General features: G+C 48.4%; 1 protein-coding gene across 2 annotated transcripts in view; it reads right to left on the reverse strand.

Annotated features, from left to right (window-relative positions):
* Window positions 1-18618, reverse strand: part of Ap2a2 (adaptor related protein complex 2 subunit alpha 2) — a 73215-nt gene that overhangs the window by 10095 nt on the left and 44502 nt on the right. The window contains exons 6-14 of one of the 2 annotated variants that reach the window (XM_052195215.1): window positions 17933-18034; window positions 12626-12734; window positions 11105-11252; window positions 10167-10335; window positions 8651-8788; window positions 2850-3032; window positions 2297-2394; window positions 1835-2066; window positions 1569-1742 (exon numbers count right to left, since the gene is read on the reverse strand). In XM_052195215.1, the coding sequence (XP_052051175.1) occupies window positions 1569-1742; window positions 1835-2066; window positions 2297-2394; window positions 2850-3032; window positions 8651-8788; window positions 10167-10335; window positions 11105-11252; window positions 12626-12734; window positions 17933-18034 (1353 nt within the window). Of the gene's footprint in view, window positions 1-1568; window positions 1743-1834; window positions 2067-2296; window positions 2395-2849; window positions 3033-8650; window positions 8789-10166; window positions 10336-11104; window positions 11256-12625; window positions 12735-17932; window positions 18035-18618 lie in introns of both variants that reach the window. The other variant, XM_052195205.1, reaches the window with a different exon arrangement.

The raw sequence follows: 18618 nt of genomic DNA on the forward strand, positions 1-18618 counted from the left end.
CCAAATAAAATAAAAAGATGCAAAGGTAAGCACGTGACTTGCTTGGCTGCATCTCTGGCTCAGGATTAAGTCCAGTGCAGTTATGAAAGGAGGCAGAGAAACACGCACACTCCTCTGACAAAATCCTGCTTTTCAGTCTAGGCAAAAAGCACAAGAGTCCTTGAAGCCAGGTAGTGGTGGCACATGCCTTTAATCCCCGCACTCAGAAGGCAGAGGCAGGGGAGGATCTCTTAGTTCAAGGCCTAGTCTATGCAGAGAGTTCCAGGACAGCCAGGGCTATAAGAGAAACCCTGTCTCAAACAAAGAGCCCTTAAAGTCACAGCATCACACAGGACAAGGGCACAGCTTGTCACCCCACATTCACTCTCAGACCTGACTTACCCAGAGGTACCTGTGCCACACCTGACATACACACCTATGTGTGGTCCACAGCACTCCCCAGCTAGTCTATAAATGAAGCCTGCTGATGACATGATACCCAGCCTTCAAGAGTCACTGTGAGTGACTTTTAAACATCTTACTGGGTATTCACAAAGGCAAACATCATGAAACTAGATCCTGAATCCATTCTAATACAGCACAGCAGCACAAACTCAGAGGCTGCATGCACCCTGCATACAGGTAGCAACGGTCTGTCCCAGCTACAGAAACTCCTTTCAATAGGACCAGGTCTTAAACTAGGCCTCAGCAAAGAATGCTGCAGGTATGTGGAAATATGTGTGAAAAGGCTGTAATATGCTATGTTTTGTCTAAGTGCACATGCAGGCATGTGACAATGTGTATGAGTATTACTTCAAATAAATGACATACCCAAAGTCTTTGTCATGCAAGGGACACAAGTATGAGTGACAGCCTGCCAGGCCTCAGGCCAGCAACAGGCCTAATTGCTGCTGCTGGACGCAAAGAAGGGAATGCTAGGGACAGCGTGAGCTTCTGGGCCCTCTCACGTGGCAATGCAACTCTTTCAGAAGGGCCACCAAAGGCAACAACACAGATGTCCTGTCTCAGGTGGTGCCTCCAAATGGGACAGGGCCACAGAGGCTGACCAGAGGAAGAACCACCAGAAAAGCCTACAACCACATCTAATGAACCACATCTACAGTGGCCTGGGGCCAAGGTGATCACAAGACCACATTCCTAGTCCTACTGTAGTTGGAGAAAGACAGTAACAAAGCTCTCCAAGTGGCATTTCTCACCAATGATTATCAGATGTTGTATACGTCCATCTACAAAAATATTCTCATTTTGCCACATAGAGGAAGTTTGTGCCATTTCAGTCAGTACAGAAAACCTCCAAGAGGCAAAGAACAAGCCGTTCTAAATCAATGGAGAATACACACCAGGCCTCTTACAGAAAAAGTGTGTAGTCTCAGGTCTAAAAGTAAGTTACCACAGAGAGCCACAGGTGTTGGTCTTGTCCCAGAAGCCACACCTGACCACATGCCCAGGGCTGGACTCCACTGGGCTCTTAGTACCTAAACACAAGCTTTCTCACAGGTATCCTGCTAATCCCAACCCTGGGGACATGGGCCTAGATGGGCTCCAGGGATGCAGTGGCAGGGACGCACCGCAGCACTGGTGCTGGCTGGAACGGGTTCAGGGCCCCCATTCACATCGATGCTGCGCTCGCGCTTGGTCTCCTCCAGGTCCGTCACTGTGCTTGGGCCCTTCTTCTTCTTCAGCTTGGCCAAGATGGAAGACTCACGCTCAGGGAAGGGTGGCATTTCCTCCAGGACAGTTGCCTGTTTGAAGGATTAGAGGTTGGTGTGGCCATCCCGACATCCAGCACCAGCCCAGTGGCCCAGCACCAAATAGCCCAACCAGGAGCCCGCACCAGGATGTCAGTGCTGGCGACAGTACTCAGTCGCAGGTACTCCACAGCCCGCTGCTGCAGCTCCACATCTGCATTCTTCAGTTGGCTGTCACTACGCAGCACGTCCTGAATGGTGGCCTTTACCTCTGGAAAGAGGTTCACGAACTTGATGTAGGTAGACAGCAGGAGTGCCCGAGTGGGGACGCTGCACAAGTGGAACTTGGAGTGGAGCAGGTTGAACTGGATCAGAGGGCTTAAGAGGGGCAGAGAGCAGATGGGAGTCACGCTATCTCATCTGTCCCAGGTGCTGCCTTGTGCTCAGCCTGCACCTCTCATGGGGACCCTCTGGAAAGCAGAGCCTCCTGGGGGAGGACACAGTGCCAGCTCCCAGGGTAGGGGACACCTCCCTCAGGCTGTCAAAGCAGTGTAGGGAGTGGGGCAGTCCAGTGCAGTCCAAACCCCTGGTCCCCTGGGGTCTTTTACCTGGATCGTGGGTCCCCAGCTATCAAGTTTCCGAACTCCCCCAGGATGTAGCCGCCCACTTTGACCAAGTTCTCATGACATGCTGGAGCCTGCAACGCCTGTGAAAGAGGGAACACCAGGAGCTAGGCCACAGCAAAGCCAGCTGACACAAAATGAAGCCACAGCAGAGGCAGCTGGGCCCTTCCTTGCAAGTTGTACTTATGTCAGTGAGAGCCTCTCCTAAAGCCTGGGCAAAGCCAGGCTTCCTTCAGCTTGCTGCAGCGCCAACAGCAAAGCGGCCCAGCAGCAAGGAACATGGCCGTCCCTAGAGACCGCTGAGATAAAGCAGACATGATTTCCCTTATGTACAGCTAGCAGGCCACTCAACAACCCAACTGCCTCAGCCCTAATATGGTTTTGGAGATTAAGCCGAGAGGAACCTGCAGTTTGGTTGGGGGGCATTAGTGCAAAACAGGACAGAACCGCATATGGGAGCAACAGCCACACCTGAGACCCATCTCTGTTCCCTCAAGGCACCTATCCCCTATGAGAGTACCCACCCTCCCCAACATACCTCAAACACCGTCTTGGCAGCATAACCCTGCACATCATCACGATTGATGACAATCTGGATGACACGGTACCACACCTCTTCGCTCACATAGTCCCCTGCAATGCGGATGAGGTTGAGGATGGTGTCCACATACCAAGTGTAGTCCACTGCATACTTCTCAGCCAGGATGGCCACTTTTAGCACCTGTGAGGAAGACAGGGCCCTCAGGCAGATGCTACCCAGGACACAGAAAATAGGCTGGCACACAAGCCTGTGCCAGGCAGGACCTAAAGCTTAGGATGGACAGGAAGCTTTCAGATCTTCAGAGGCCACAGCCCAGAGTGGAAAGAAGCAGACTCAGGGCAGAAAGGCTTCAGGGACACAAGAACAATGCAACTGAGCACAAGAGCTGCACCTGAAATAAGATGCTAACACTTAAGACAATCTGCTGAGCCAGGCGGTGGTGGTGCACGCCTGTAATCCTAGCACTCTGGGAGGCAGAGGCAGGCGGATCTCTGAATTCGAGGCCAGCCTGATCTACAGAGTGAGTTCCAGGAGAGCCAGGGCTACACAGAGAAACCCTGTCTCGAAAAAACCAAATCCAAAAAACAACAACAACAACAACAAAAAGACAATCTGCTGAGATCAGCCACACCAGGCCTGCATCTCCTCATCCCCCTGACTCCATAACACTTCCAGAGCATGGTGGTTTGAATGAGCCCATGTATGGTCTGCATAAGCTCTTAGATTTGAACATTTGGTATCCAGATGAACTCCTTGAGAAAGCCTTGGAGTGGACTTGTTAGAGGGGCATCACTGCAGACAAGCTCTGAGGTTTTAAAAGCCCATGCCAGGCCAGTCTGCCACAACTTGCAGGTCACGTGAGCTCTGTTACTGCTCCAATGGCCATGCCTGCCTGCCACCACTCTCCCCCACGATGCTCATAAACTGATCCTCTCAAACTGTAGGCAAGCCCCCAAGTAAATCCATGGGCACTAAAAGCAATAATTAATAAGCAGGGCCTCTTGAGCCTAAAAGCTTCTATATGGCAAGGGCACCATCAATCCCTCCCGCAAAGTGAGCCTACAGAATGGGACAGCATATGTCTAACATACATAAACAACAGAAACATTATAAAAAAACAAAAATTCCAATTTAAAAATAGGAACAAAGAAAATGAAACAAATGGTTGAGAAGAACTTGAAGAAGCATCTTCAGCTTCTTCAGGAAACATGTTAAAAGTACTTTGAGATTTCATCTAGTCAGGATGTCCAAAATCAGTAAAACAAATGACAGCTTGGGCTGGCAGGGATTCGGGGAAAGGGAGTACTTATGCACGGCTGATGAGGTACAAACTTACACTGCCACTACGGAAATCAATGTGGCAGTTCCTCAGAACCTCAAGAAACTAGAAATAAATAGGTCTGCCTCAAGATCCAGTTAATGCCAGCCAGGCATGGGGTGTAAACCTTGGATTCCAGCCTCATTTACATCAAGTTTCATGGCAGCTGGGGCAACACAGAGAAGGTGTGTCTCAAAAAAACCCCAAAAGATCCAGTTATCCCACTCTTGGGTATATATCCGAAGGACTCTCTGTCCTACTACTAAGGATACATTCACGTTCACTGCTCAATCATGTTCACTGCTGCTCTATTTATAATTCCCAGAAATTGGAAACAACCTAGATGTCCACATGAATGGAAAATGAAAAGGTGCTACATTTATATTACACCTGGAGTATTATTCAGCTGGTAAGAAAAATGAAATTATGAATTCACAGGTAAATGGATGGAGCTAGGAAAAGAAAAATCATCCTGAGTGAAGTAACCCAGACCTCAAAAGACATCCATGCTTTCACTTATATGCTGATGTTAGTTTTTAAGCCTTCAGTATACAATATGCATGCTACAATCCAAATAATGACAGAGGTTTGGTACCTAGTTGTACCAAAAGGACTAGGGGGAGGATAGGATTTCCCAAGGAAGGGGAAATAGAATAGTGTTATGGGAGTGGGGACCTGTGGGTAGCCACTAGAAAGTCCCAGATGAGCCGGGCAGTGGTGGCGCACGCCTGTAATCCTAGCACTATGGGAGGCAGAGGCAGGCGGATTTCTGAGTCCAAGGCCAGCCTGGTCTACAGAGTGAGTTCCAGAACAGCCAGAGCTATACAGAGAAACCCTGTCTCGAAAAAAACCAAATCGAAAGAAAGAAAGAAAGAAAGAAAGAAAGAAAGAAGAGAGAGAGAGAGAGAGAGAGAGAGAGAGAGAGAGAGACAAAGAAGAGAAGAGAAGAGAAGAGAAGAGAAGAGAAGCGAAGCGAAGCGAAGCGAAGCAAAGCAAAGCAAAGCAAAGCAAAGCAAAGCAAAGCAAAGAAAAGAAAAGAAAAGAAAAGAAAAGAAAAGAAAAGTCCCAGATGCCAGAGATCCAAGAGGTTCCCAGGACCCAAAAGGGAGGACATTAGCCGAAATACCCAGCAAAGTAGAGAGAAAACGTGCAGAGACCATATCTAGTGGATAGGCACAGCCCCCAGTTGAGGGATGGGGCCACCCACCCACCTCAAAAATATTAATCCTAAATTCTTCCTGTCAAAAGGAAATGCAGCAACAAAGAGTGGAGCAGAGACTGAAGGAAAGGCCATCCAAAGACTGCCCCACCTGGGAATCCATCCCACATGCAGACACCAAACCCAGACACTTGCTGATGCCAAAAAGCACTTGCTGACAGGAGCCTGGAATGACTGCTCCCTGAGAGTCTCTGCCAGAGCCTGTACAGATGAGGATGCACGCAGCCAACCATTGGACTGAGCACGGGGACCCCCAATGAAGGAGTTAGGGCAAGGAATGAAGGAGCTGAAGGGGTTTGCAACTCCATAGGAAGAACAACAATATCAACCAAAAAGACCACCCCCCCCCCCCACCTGCCAAAGCTCCCAGGGACTAAGCTACCAATCAAAGAGCACACATGGCCCCAGGGCTCCAGCTGCATGTGTAGTAGAGAACTACCTTAGCAGGCATCTCTGGGAGGGGAGCCCCTTGGTCCTGTGGAGGCTCAATGACCCAAGGTAGGGAAATGCTAGGGCGCTGAGGCAGGAGTGGTTGGGCGGGTAGCAGAGCACCCTCACAGAGGCAGGGGGAAGTGGGAGGGAATAGAGGGTTTGTGGAGGGGAAACTGGGAAGGTGATAACATATTGAAATGTCAATAAATAAAATAACCAATAAAAAAAGAATATAGTGTTATGAAGAGATAAAAAGGAAACTGAAATAGTAAGGTTAACAAGGTGGGGTGGAAGGAAGGGTCCAGGAGGAAATGTGGGGAGGGACAATTAACACTAAAGGCTATTTGAAAAAAAGCATATTGAAATTTAATTGTAGTAGACACCTCAGAAATATATACACATATAAAAGGAATCGAAATGAAGTCACCAAATAACAGAGGAACAGTGCTCCAACTAGATATCTTGTGCCACCAAGTGCCAGAAATGGGTTATATCTTGTTGAGCTGTTGCCAAAGGGAAGCCCCCCAACATCTACTGGCTGAAGACAACCCTCACATATCTCCTCAAACACGGAGAAGCCAGGCTGATGACTAACTAGAAGCTTCACCCCTGCTGGCTCAGAGAACACAGCAGAGGAGAAAAGAATGAAAGCTAGAGAGAGCATCAGGAGTCTGCTGTGAGACTGTCTCCTAGGAATGTCAGGCGCTGCACCCACAGTGTCCAACCACGACCACCAAACCGTGAGCTGAACGATGAGTGACAGCACTAAAGACGGGCCTCGCGGACTAGGAAAGCCCCACCCCCACCCCACGCCTCAACCCTACACGAAGAACTACAGGCAACTGAGGAATAGTCTTCCCCGGGAGGAGCTGGGAGTGGGAGAGGTGGTGCCCCCCCCCCCAGAGGAGCACACCAATCGCTGTTCAGTGCTGAAGGACAGCCCTGAAAACATACAAGCAACATTATATGGACATAACAGGATTTATTTAGAATGTATATGTATTTAGAAATATATATTTAGGATATATATGTATTTATATACACATATAAATGCAATAGCAATTAATAGAGGCCATTAATTTGAAGGATGGGGAGGGGCATATGGGCAGGTTGAGAAAGAAAAACTGTAATTATAATCTCAATATAAAAGATAAAAAGGTGGAGAGAGAAAAACCGAACATAGTTGGGTAAGTAGGGAGGTGGGAAGGGTCTGGGAGGAGCAGAAGGAGGGAGAAAACATGAACAAATTAGATCGTGTAGGGAAAAAAGTTGTTTGCAATAGAAAAGAAGAAAAGAGGTTAGAGGACAAACCAAGACAGCTGCACTGACGGATGCCACTGCACCTCTCTGAGAACACCAAGAACAATCCACTGAGGGTGACTGAGCGCCTGGCTAAAGCTGCAAGCCACATATCCATACACGGCCCTTCCCTACACGCGGGGCCCCTCTGCCCACACCACCTGCCTCGGCGGAGTCTTGAGTATTCTCCAATGTCCCAGGTGTCAGAGGCTTGACCTCCGCAGCAGCACAGCAGGTAGAGGGGACTCTGAAGGAGGGGACTGGTGGGGGCTGCTGCTACTGAAGGGGGCCGTGGGGCTGTGGTCTCGTTTTGACTCTGCCTCCTGGACACAGGGTGAGCAGTCTGTTCCACCATTTGTTCCCTGCTGTTGTCATATGCATTTGTCAAAGCATGTGGCTTGCCCACAGAGGCCCGAAGCTTGCCGTCTACCCAATCTTGGGTCAGAAACTCTATAACTATAACCTTTTAGAACCATCTTAAGGAGAACAAGATGGTTCAGCAGTGGACAGTGTTTGCTGCATCATCTGATGCGGCCCAGAACCCATGTAGGGAAAAAAATAACTCCTAACCTCCACACACATGCCAGAAAACATACAAGTGCATACAAAATATAGAACAACAACAAAACAAAAAACTCAAGGATCTCATTGAGTGGTCAAGGCCCTGCCCTCAGCACCACCTGCCAGGAGTAAGGCAGCAGCTTCAATTCCATGTGGCCACTCACTCTAGCACCTCATTTCCTAGTCAACAGCTCAGCTAGTTACCTCCTCCAAGAAGCCTTCTTGACCTCTCATTATGTCAGGCCCTCCCTGGAGCACAGCACGGTCCTGAAACAACAGTGTGAGCACCTAGCTCCTTGCCGCAGAGGCAATCCAGTCAGTGCCCACACTGCCCCCTTTCTACTAGTTCTTAAGGAAGCCTCTAATTGCACTCTGCTTCCAGAGTGACACAAAGAGGCTATGCTCACAGTAACAGCTGCCACTCTTATTCCCTATCTACTGTCACCCTAGGTCCAGAGACACCATGGAGAGGTCTCTCCATGTTATAACAAGTGAGGCAAGCCAGAGCCTCTCGTCTGTGGTCATGCATCTGCCTGGTTCTTCTCTAAGACACTGGTGTCGTGTAAGCACTCTACAACAATGGTTAGATGTGCTTGACCCTCTGACTGACCAGAGTCCACGCGAAACCAACGTTGCAGAGCTGACAACAGCTTAAACATTAGCCTCTAATATGCCAGATGACACCAAGAAAACCTAACCAGCAGCAACTACATGTTCAAAATATTAGAGTATCTCTAATATTAGAGAATGAATATTAGCTCATTGCCTGGCACAGAAGACCACACCCTGCACTGCCCGATGTCTACACTGGAAGGCTAGACAAGGAAGAAGATGCCAAGGAATCTTATCTAGTGTCTCACAGACACTCATGCAAGCTGTCAGTACTGAAAACCACCCAGCAACCATCCACTAGAATTCATGTCCAGAGTAGGGAGCAGCTCGGACAGCCCCTCAGGCTGCAGGACTCACAATTTCCTCTCGGATGGAGTAGTCAGCCGTTTCTAGGTAGCTCAGCATCTCAGCCACAATCTGCTGGGCGTTGCTTCGGTCACACATGGCGTAGAGCAGGTCCACTGCCCGCTGCCTCACGCTCACGTCTCGTTCCGTCTGAGAATAAAGACAGAGTCAGAGCCACTTCTACAAAGCACAGGTTGGTGGCCAGTGGCTAACCAATGCTGTATATGAGTCCATGAGTCTAGCATCTATTTGCTCCATAGGAGCTGTCTTGGGGTACCCCACAGCACTGCCCAGCAGGCAGGGTACAAGCAGGGTACCGCCCTATCTCCAAGACCCTTACTGGGCCCCCTTACTATCTATATATGGGACCCAAAAGCTTAGGCCACTTGGAACCCACACACAACACACTACCCTGTCCCGTCATACTTAGTCCAATCAGAGTGACCTGGTTCTAGCTCTATCTGTTCGCTCTTCCCTCCTCCCTAACCAGCTCTTCCGAGGACCACACTCAGGCCTAATGAGCAGGTCACTAAGGCCTCTCCATTGTGTGGGCACAGACCAGCACCTTCCGTGTTGCCTGGGAGCTGGTTCCACGGCAGGTTCTTGAGGCCCTCTCAAGGTGGCATAGGACAGACACACTACACAGTGCTTGAGAAGCATGGTGAGCTCTCTGTAGCTCCCTGCAGTGGTGAACAGTGCAGGGTGCCCAGGACAGGGCAGAGGGCACCTGACAAAGGTTAGAGAGGCTCGAGATGAGAGGTGTCTGTGTGATGGGAGAGAACGACTGGAGCAGGCACCCAGCCAGGACAAGAAGAATGCAGCCTCGTACTCAAGACAGACACCAAAATGCCTGTTGATTTACACAAAAATACAGATAGGGCCAGACCTGCTCACCAAGATGAAGGGTCTTACATGCATGGTTCACTAATGAACTCACATGTAACATGCAAGCTAACATGCATGCACAGTAGACAGTGTGTGCCGTGCCAGAGGAACACACTACCAGGGTCACTCTCACACTCAGAAGGAGGTAAAAGAAGAGGTAACCTCAGCTAGGTACTTTAAATTCTGGAATTCTAATCCTTAAAAGAATCTAAAATCCTTGACAAGGAATTTTGTTTTGTAAAGGGTAAACTGTCCTGGAGTTAAAAACAAAATATTTCATCTTTTTATCAAAGAAAACAATTTTGTTTACTGAACTACACTATGTGGACTCCAAGCAGATGTCACATAAACTCATTCCATGAGACAGGAGTGTACTCAGCTGTCAGAGACACCCAGCTAAAGGTGCTCGGCTGGAGCTCTGCTCCCAGGCGTTAAGTCTCTGAGAACAGCAGGCAGGGCTGCACCGCAGGAAGATGGACGGCGTTCTCGCCCAATTGCTGCTTTCACCCCAAATGCCAGCAAGTGACAGGAGCCAGGCAAACCCTCCAAGATCCAAGCAGCTTGAAGGGGCTCATCTCGGAGGCACCTCTAGTCTTCTGGCCTCCACATGAAGGCAGCCACACACGACCAACAAGGAGCACACCTTCAAGGCATTGATGACAGTCTCAATGTGGGTCTTGACGGCCTCGTGGGAGAACTCAGAGCTGGCCAGTGTGCACATGCTCTCCAGGGCCAGGTAGCGCAGGTTCGTCTCCCGGTGCTGCAGGAACTGGCCCAGCTGGTTGCAGGCGCGGACCAGCAAGTTTGGCTCACTGCACGGAACAGGGACATGATAAAGAGGGGGAAATAGTCAGGGAGGGCTGGGAGCTACAAAAGAGGACACAGTAGGGACGGAGGCAGTGTGGTGGTGAGAAGAAGTACAGCGGGAGGCGCTGGAGGAGGCGGGAGTAAGAAGTGCAGTGTGAAGTGACAGAGGGCAGGGTGCTGTAAAGAGGGGTGCAGTGAGGAGGAGCTGCAGTGAGGAAGGGGTGACTTTCTAATGAGTCTGCAGGATCTCCTCTACTCCAGAGTGGACTCTGGAAAGCTCTGGTAGGCCAAGGACTCACTTTCTTTTGTTGTTGTGTCCAGGAAAGTGGACAGCAGCCAGCCTGGAGCAAGGCTGTGCAGGAAACTGGACCAGGCTAATGCGGACAGTGAGTTACGAGGGCTAAACCATCAAAATTCCTTCTTACATACGTTTCTTAGTATGCTCTCCCTCACACCGCAAGTTTGGTTTTTTAACAGTTCATTGTCACCCTCCAGTTTGACAGTGCTTTTGTCACAGCAACATTTATTTATAAATGATGGAGCAAAAACAGCTGGTTCCACACAGGCTAGAGTTCTGTCTGCCGCAGCCCTGCTCCTGAGCCCCATGCCTCTTGTGGAGACCCAGAGGCAGTGCCACAGGCATACATAGGCCAGAGAGCACAGACCAAAGTTAGAGGAGAGGCACTGGAGGCACTGTCGACATCTGCAAACAGACACCAACTGCCAGCCTTCCCCTGCTGTCTCTGAGAGGCACGTGCTGCTAACAGGGCTCACCTGTCATGGTGGATGATCAGGCTGATGGCCTCAAACAGCACAGCGTTCTTGGCATTCGAATGCTGGACCTTCTTAGATTTGGGTGGCTCCTGGGCCTTGTTCAAGATGGTCTCCAAGCACTCAGTCAGGCGACCACGCACCGCAGGGTCTTCTGGGCAAGACACAACTGTCGGCTGGGCTCCGAGGCACTCTGCCCCCCAGTCCAACCCCACACCTGGGCAAGAGGCTCCGATGCACTGCTTGCCCTATGGGTGCCTTTGAAAATTATTCCCAGCTGCAGATATGGCTGGGAGCATTTGTAAATTGTCATGGGACAGCTCCCTGTTCCAGTGTCATAAACACGAGGTGGGGATGGAGAGCAGCTGTGGTAACTACACCTGCTTCTAATTCAGATGGCACAAAGTACTTCCACTTAGAATATGTTAGTCATAAATGGGCAAAACCTCTAAGGAGCTTCAGAGACAAGGAGGCTTTGTTCTCTGTTATCACCCCCAGAAACAGAGAAAATATAAAACATCATAAAGAGAAAGAAAAATTTTAATTTGGTTCAAAGCAGAAGGAAAAGACAATGAGCAAAATACCAGAAGCCAGCCATGGCGGCACACACCTGTATGAAAGCACTTAGAAGGCAGAGGCGGGAGGATTAGACTGAGTTACATAAGACCCCGTCTCATTAAAAACACAAGGGCCAGTGTGACAGCTCAGTGGATAAAGGCATTTGCCATCAAGCATAATGACCCAAGTTCCATCCTCAGAAACTATATGTGGAAGGAAAGAACCAGCTCCCACAGGATGCCCTCTGACCTCCACACGCAAGCGGTGGCACAGCACCCACAGCACGCATGCACACACATGCAGTAAAGGTAAAAGCTATTGAAACAAAAACCAGTTACAGTGGTGGGAGCCTGCTATCCCAGCATTTGGGAGGCTGAGGCAGGACGATTATAGTGAATTCCAAGACAGTCTAGGCTGTGCAAGCAGAAAGTACTGTAATAAATAAATAAATAAATTTTAAAGGAGGAGGAGGTCAGCATAGAATCAACACTTCCAATGAACCTTGTGTGTGATACTCAAGTAGCTGCATATGGGATACTTACATGTGTGAGGGGACAGAGGTCAGCCTCGGGTGCCATTCCTCAGGAGCCACCCACACCCACACTTTTGAGATAGCATTTCTGACTAGGACCTGAGACTTGTAGTAGCTTACATTAGATCCTCCATGTCTGCCTCTCTGGACTGGAGAATGCACCACTATGCCTGGGTTTTCATGCTGATGTTTTAGATTGAACTCAGGTCCTTGAGTTCGCCATGCCAACATTTCACTAACTTGACTAGCTCTGAAACACCCCCTAATAAACTGTTAAACCTAACAAAGACTTTAACCAACTATGGAAATAAATTCTCCCTTGTGAAGAACCTCAGGTGCACTCAATCTGTGACCATGGAGCAGGGGCTGCAGGTGAGCATGTCATTTGTGGAAGGGGCTGCAAGAACACCTAGGAGGACTGTGGGGAACATTACCTGGGGGTGGGTAGCACTGCAGCAGTCTCAGAAGTTTGACTGACAACCAAGGAGCCGGGACAAAGTAGTAAGTATAATCCTGAAGATCTGTCGATGCAGATGTCACAATCTGTAAAACAGGTGAGTAAGCGGCTGTCCCCAGAAGACTCCACAGGGACCTACAGAAAAATCACACTGGCTCCCAGAGCCATACCTCTGAGAACAATAGTTTTCAGGTGTTGGGTATATCCAATGCTGCTTCCTGCCTCCCCTTGAAGAGAAGCTGGCATGACCACATCAGCTTACACTGAAAGGGTTATGCTCCCCCTTCAGGGTCATATCAAATGCTGCCAGCACAAGGGCTATGGTTCCCTGATGCACCATAGGCTGCTTCCAAGCAATAGACACACAGCAACCATCCCTGAGTACTAGACACTGATACCTGAAGAAGGAATCAGTCTTTTCTTCCTGGGCTAGAAAACAAACATTCTGACCACACCCCCAAAGGCCCTGGCCTGAGCCATGCTGAGTATGCTAAGCCGATGGCATTGCTCTACTTACAATCTCTACCTCCTAATCCCATATGGCCCCCAGCCTATGACCACAGCTGCCACAGCTATCTCATCAGCACAGCCTCGTGTCCTCCCCACTTCATTTGTTTTGTTTTGTTTTGTTTTGTTTTCTGAGACAGGGTTTCTCTGTGCTACAGCCCAAGCTGTCCTGGAACTCACTTTGTAGACCCAACTAGCTTTGAACCACAGGGATGCACCTACCTCTATCTCCCAAGTGCTAGGATTAAAGGCTTGCATCACCATGCCCAGCAGCTTGTTACTTCTTATTGCAGGGACTCAGGATTGCTCCCTCCCTAAAAGTGTACCTGTGTGTACCTTAGCCATAAGTAAGCACATCCGAGAAAGTTCATCCTGATGAGGACTCAGGTTGTGGACAGCCCTGCTACAGACAGTAGAGTCAGGAAAGAACTAGACGGGGAAAGAAGTAGACAGCAAGCAGGCAGAAACAGGCCCAGGCCCACACCACCTCCGGCAATGCTGAGGCAGGCCCAATGACGGGTCTTTCCTATGTGTGCTTTCCAGCTACGACACACTCAGAGATAGACCTGCAGCCTTAAATGCATTACTTACAACAGAAAGGCAAGGACAACTCTAAATGTTTACGAAGAAAGACAACAAGAAGGCATAAACAGGAACAAAATAGGAGAACACAATAGAGAAGTCCAAGAAAATCAAAAGTGAATACTTTGCAGGCCTTAGTACAGTCAACAGCACACACCTCATATAGAGTGGGGACTAGAGGCCTAGTCACAGGCCCAGGGTTCAATCCCAACACTGCCTCCCAGGAGGAAATGCAATAAAAAAGTAGGCTTTGCCACTTGTGCAGATGAGATAAGCACAAGGCCAGTGAGCAATGAAAAGATGCCCCGCTTCATCACCAGGAAAATGCACATGAAGACCGCGGGACACATGCCACGCCTATGATGAAAGCCATCAGCAGAATCAAGCACGCCTACACACTAGCATGGTGATGCACACCTATAATATAATCCCAGCACTCGGAAAGGGGAGAGGGTCCCAAGTCCAGCCTAGGCTACAGAGCAAAACCTTGTCTCAAGAAAAGGGAGACTGCTGGGCGTGGTGGCGCACGCCTGTAATCCCAGCACTTGGGAGGCAGAGGCAGGCTGATTTCTGAGTTTGAGGCCAACCTGGTACAGAGTGAGTTCCAGGACAGGCAGGACTATACAGAGAAACCCTGTCTCAAAAAACAAACAACAAAAAAAGGGAGATTGGATGGGTGGGCAAAATGCCTCACAGCCTAACAACCTGAACCCACATAGATGGGAGGAGCTAGGGAGATGCGCGGTGTTCAGGAGCAGTGCTGCTCGTCCAGAGGCCCCAAGCTCGGCTCCCAGGATCCACACCAGGCAGCTCCCAACTGTCTATGACTCCAGGGAATCTGATGCCTCTGCGCTGGCGTGAACATACCCCACATGCAGACAGACACACAGTTACAGTAAAAACAAGTCCTTTTACAAAACAGAAGAGAACCAACTCCTGAAGTTGCTATCTGCCTCCATGAGTCATGGTGTGCACACATACACCCAGTGAGACACTGGCAAGGATGTGAACAAATTAGATCCTCTGTGTACTGCTGATGGAAATGTAAAATAGTGCAAACTATGTCAGTTCCTTTACAAAACTAAAATTAGCATCTAATCCAGCAATTCTACTCCCAAAAGACAAAGAAGCATCTAGAAGAGGCATTTACATAGCCACATTTACAACAGCACTATACACAGAACCAAACTATGGAAGTAGTCCAAGGCTGAGGAATTAGCAAAATACATGAGACAAAACTCTTCATCCCTCAGAGCTGAAGAGATAGATGGCTTGGTGGTTAAGAGGACATACTGCTATTCTAGGACCTGAGTTCAGTTCCTAACACCCATGTCTGGTGGCTCATAACTGCCTGTAATTACAGCTGCTAGGGATCCAGCTCTCTCTTTGGCCTCTCTAAACATGTGTGCATTACAAATGTACACACACACACACACACACACAAGTACTAAATAAATCCTAATAAGTGAAGAGTATTCAATCCTTAGGAAGGAAAGAAATACTGAGAAGTCTAACAACACAAGTGGACCCTAAGGCATTGTGCTAAATGAAATAATACTATGTGATTGGACACTGCTCATATAAGGCAGTCAGTGCTGTCACCAGCAGAGACAGTCGTGTAGAAGGTGCCAGGGGTTGGTGAGGGACAGGTGGGACAGCATCAGTGTTTGATGAGGACAGTTTCAGGTTTACAAGGTGAACAGAGCTGGAGAGCCATAGAAGAGGCTCATGGGGTGAGTGTGCTACAGTTAAGCCTGGTGACCTGAGGTTTCCACAGAACCCACATGGAAGAAGAGAACTGACACCCACAAGCTGACCTCTGACTTCCACATGTATGCCATGACACACATGCTCACATGTAAGCATGAATAAATACATACTAAAAAACAAAGTTGTGGCAGAGACACAGCTTATGGAACTACTTAATATCAATGAACTATATCCATTTTAGAAAGACGACTAGATTTTAAATTATGAGTAATACAGAGCACTAACGTTTTCATCTATTTCTAAGACAGGGTCTCACTATGTAGCCCTGGCTGCCCTTGGACTCACAGAGTTCCACCTGCCTCTGCCTCCTAAATTCTGGGATTAAAGCAGGTGCAACCAAACCTGCCCCCCCCCAAAAGTTTGTTTTTTCATTTAGCTGCATAATATAACAATATAATAGTTAAAGCTCAAATTGTAAATGACATGAGCAAGAAAAAAATAAGTGAAATAACTGATTTCAGAATTAAGTATAAAATAGGTAATTTAGAAATGTAAGTAGTAATACTAAAGAGTAAAACAAGATAGGAAAAAAAATCCTTATTTAACAAAACCAATCCTCTCGTGTCAGTCTTCTTGTCTTTCTGGGGGGTAAAAAAGGCTGTAAAAAAATACCACTCAATGAATAAAATCATTCCTTAAAAAAAAAAAAAAAAAAAAGAGCCAGGCAGTCTTTAATCCCAGCACTTGGGAGGCAGAGGCAGGTGGATTTCTGAGTTCGGGGACAGCCTGGTCTACAGAATGAGTTCTAGGACAGCCAGGGCTACACAGAGAAACCCTGTCTCAGAAAAAAAGGGAAAAAAAAGTTCCAGTTGTAGCCTAGTCACATAGCTCAGCAGTGGGCTGCCTACCTACCACACACAAAGTGAAGACTCAATCCCCTGCACCTCAAGAAAAGTAAAAATTTTAAGCCATCATTGAGAATAGCATTTTAAACATAAAACAGCTGCCAGTCTAAAGAAGACGACCCTTAAAATTGGTACTATATCTTAAAAATCCTAAATTTTACAAAACTACAAAAGCCTCCAGAGACACCTTGTTTGCAAAGGACTTTGGGGATAGAGAGCAGAGACACTGCTGACTTGTGTGAGAGCACAGATCTGGCAAAGCTCCAGAGAACACTGTGGGAGAGCAGGAGCAGGTTCTCCAGTGTGCTCCGGTGGTGGGTCTCTCATGTCCGAGCAGTGCCAGCTGTGCCACTTAGATGTGGCCTCAGAGCAGCTGGCTTCACAAGCAGGATTTAGCATGATGACCAAAGGAGGCTCAGCAACTTAAAGTCTGACCAGAAGACTCTGCAAAACTGTGAATGCCCAGCCCTAGTAACATACTTAGACATGGAGGACGGTCTGACAGTTGAAGGCCAGTCTGGGCCACACAGTAGTGAAAGTCTTTCTCAAAGTAGCAAGAAAGCCAAACCACATGTCACACCAACTACACACAGATGGATCAGGGAAGGCCATATATACCCACTACCTTTGAAGATCAGCAAAGGGTAAGTGCGGCAAATTGTATGTTCCAATCTAATGCAGCCAACAGTGCCAATCCATGAGTGCTTCCCAGGCTCAATGGTTCCAGGCCACGTCACACCTGAGCCTGAGCACCTTCAGGCAAGCCAGAGCAGAGCAACACTGCTGCGGCTGTAACAGCAACTACTGTAGACACTCCTGAAGACCCTACAGCCTGAGCCACCCATACCAGCCCACTGCTACCAACATTTCACATGCAAGCAGACCATAGGACACCTGGGTTGCTCAGAGCCAGTCACAGATGACTGAAAGGAACAAAGGGCTTGAGAGAATGGGGATGATTACACTGTATCCACTGGAGAACCACTTCTCTGCAGGATCAAAAAAGCAGCAACAGTTACTCCAAACAAAGTGAAGGGATCTTCACATACAAGGCTGCCAGAAAGACATACAAAATAAACATGCTACACAGAGCTGCTAACAAAATCCAAGACACAAGGCCAGGGCCAGTCATAGCTGCAGTAAAGGTGAGTCAGGGGGTGCACCAGCCAACTGGGTCTCTCCTCACACCGCCCCTCAGTGAGTACACTGGATAGGGCAGGGTGCTTCTCAGCTAACAGAAAAAGAAACACATTAAGAACTGGCAGGGGCAAATTTTAATTTTATTAAGTTAATTAAATTAATGAGTGTATATGGTGCATGCTAGAAGAGGGCATTAGATACTATTATAGATGATTGTGAGCCACCATGTAACCACATGGAATTGAACTCAGAACTCTGAAAGAGCAGCCAGTATTCTTAACCTGCGCCAACTCTCCAGCCCCAGGCAAGGGCAATTTTTATTGTGGAATTTACAGTGTGGTCAAAATATCCTGCTTCTAAATGTAAAGTAATAATTCAGTCAAGCAATGGAAATCAAATCCAGCCTCTGTTGGCCCCCACCACAGACACCATGGACTTACTCTGCTCAGACGAGAGACAGCTAGAGAGACAGAGGTCTTGAACTCCTCGGGATTCTTCTGGGCCAGTGTGGTGATGAGGCTAGTTGCAGCAGTCACTACACCCTGAAAGACAAAGACTCAAATCAGAAGGCCCACAGGCCCCACAGATGACAGTACAAACAAAGTGCACCTACGGCACATAGCCACCTGGTCCCCAGACATGACTGACTGACCCATGAGGTTTACAACACTGAAGGCAGGAAACTGGGAATCTAGTCCAGCCTAGGTACCTGCAGGTGAAGCAGGCTGCAACTGGGAAATTTGGGAGCCTTATTATTTTCTGTTTGTCACCTGTGTACCTCTATCCCCATCTATTCTAGTTGCCTTCAATCACTGTGCCCACTACAGTGAAAGACAGAACTTTCTAACTTACTTAAATCTTCACAGTCCTGCTGTGTCTTCACTTGGATGGGAACCAGCCCCGGCTGGAGCCTGCTTCCCTGCAGAGTCCCCACAGACTGCCTGGGCTCAGATAGGAGCAGCTCAGACCCCAGTGCAGCATGGCAGGCCTCCACAGCCCTTAGGTCTACTACTATCCCAGGATAACAAATAGATGTTTCCAGTACATATCTCTTGAAAGATTTTGGTTAAGTAAAGGAATCTCTAGTCTGGCAGAATGACATCTGGAATACAGTATTTTAGAGGAA

The sequence above is a fragment of the Apodemus sylvaticus genome, chromosome 1 (assembly GCF_947179515.1).
Source record: "Apodemus sylvaticus chromosome 1, mApoSyl1.1, whole genome shotgun sequence".
Taxonomy (NCBI): Eukaryota; Metazoa; Chordata; class Mammalia; order Rodentia; family Muridae; genus Apodemus; species Apodemus sylvaticus.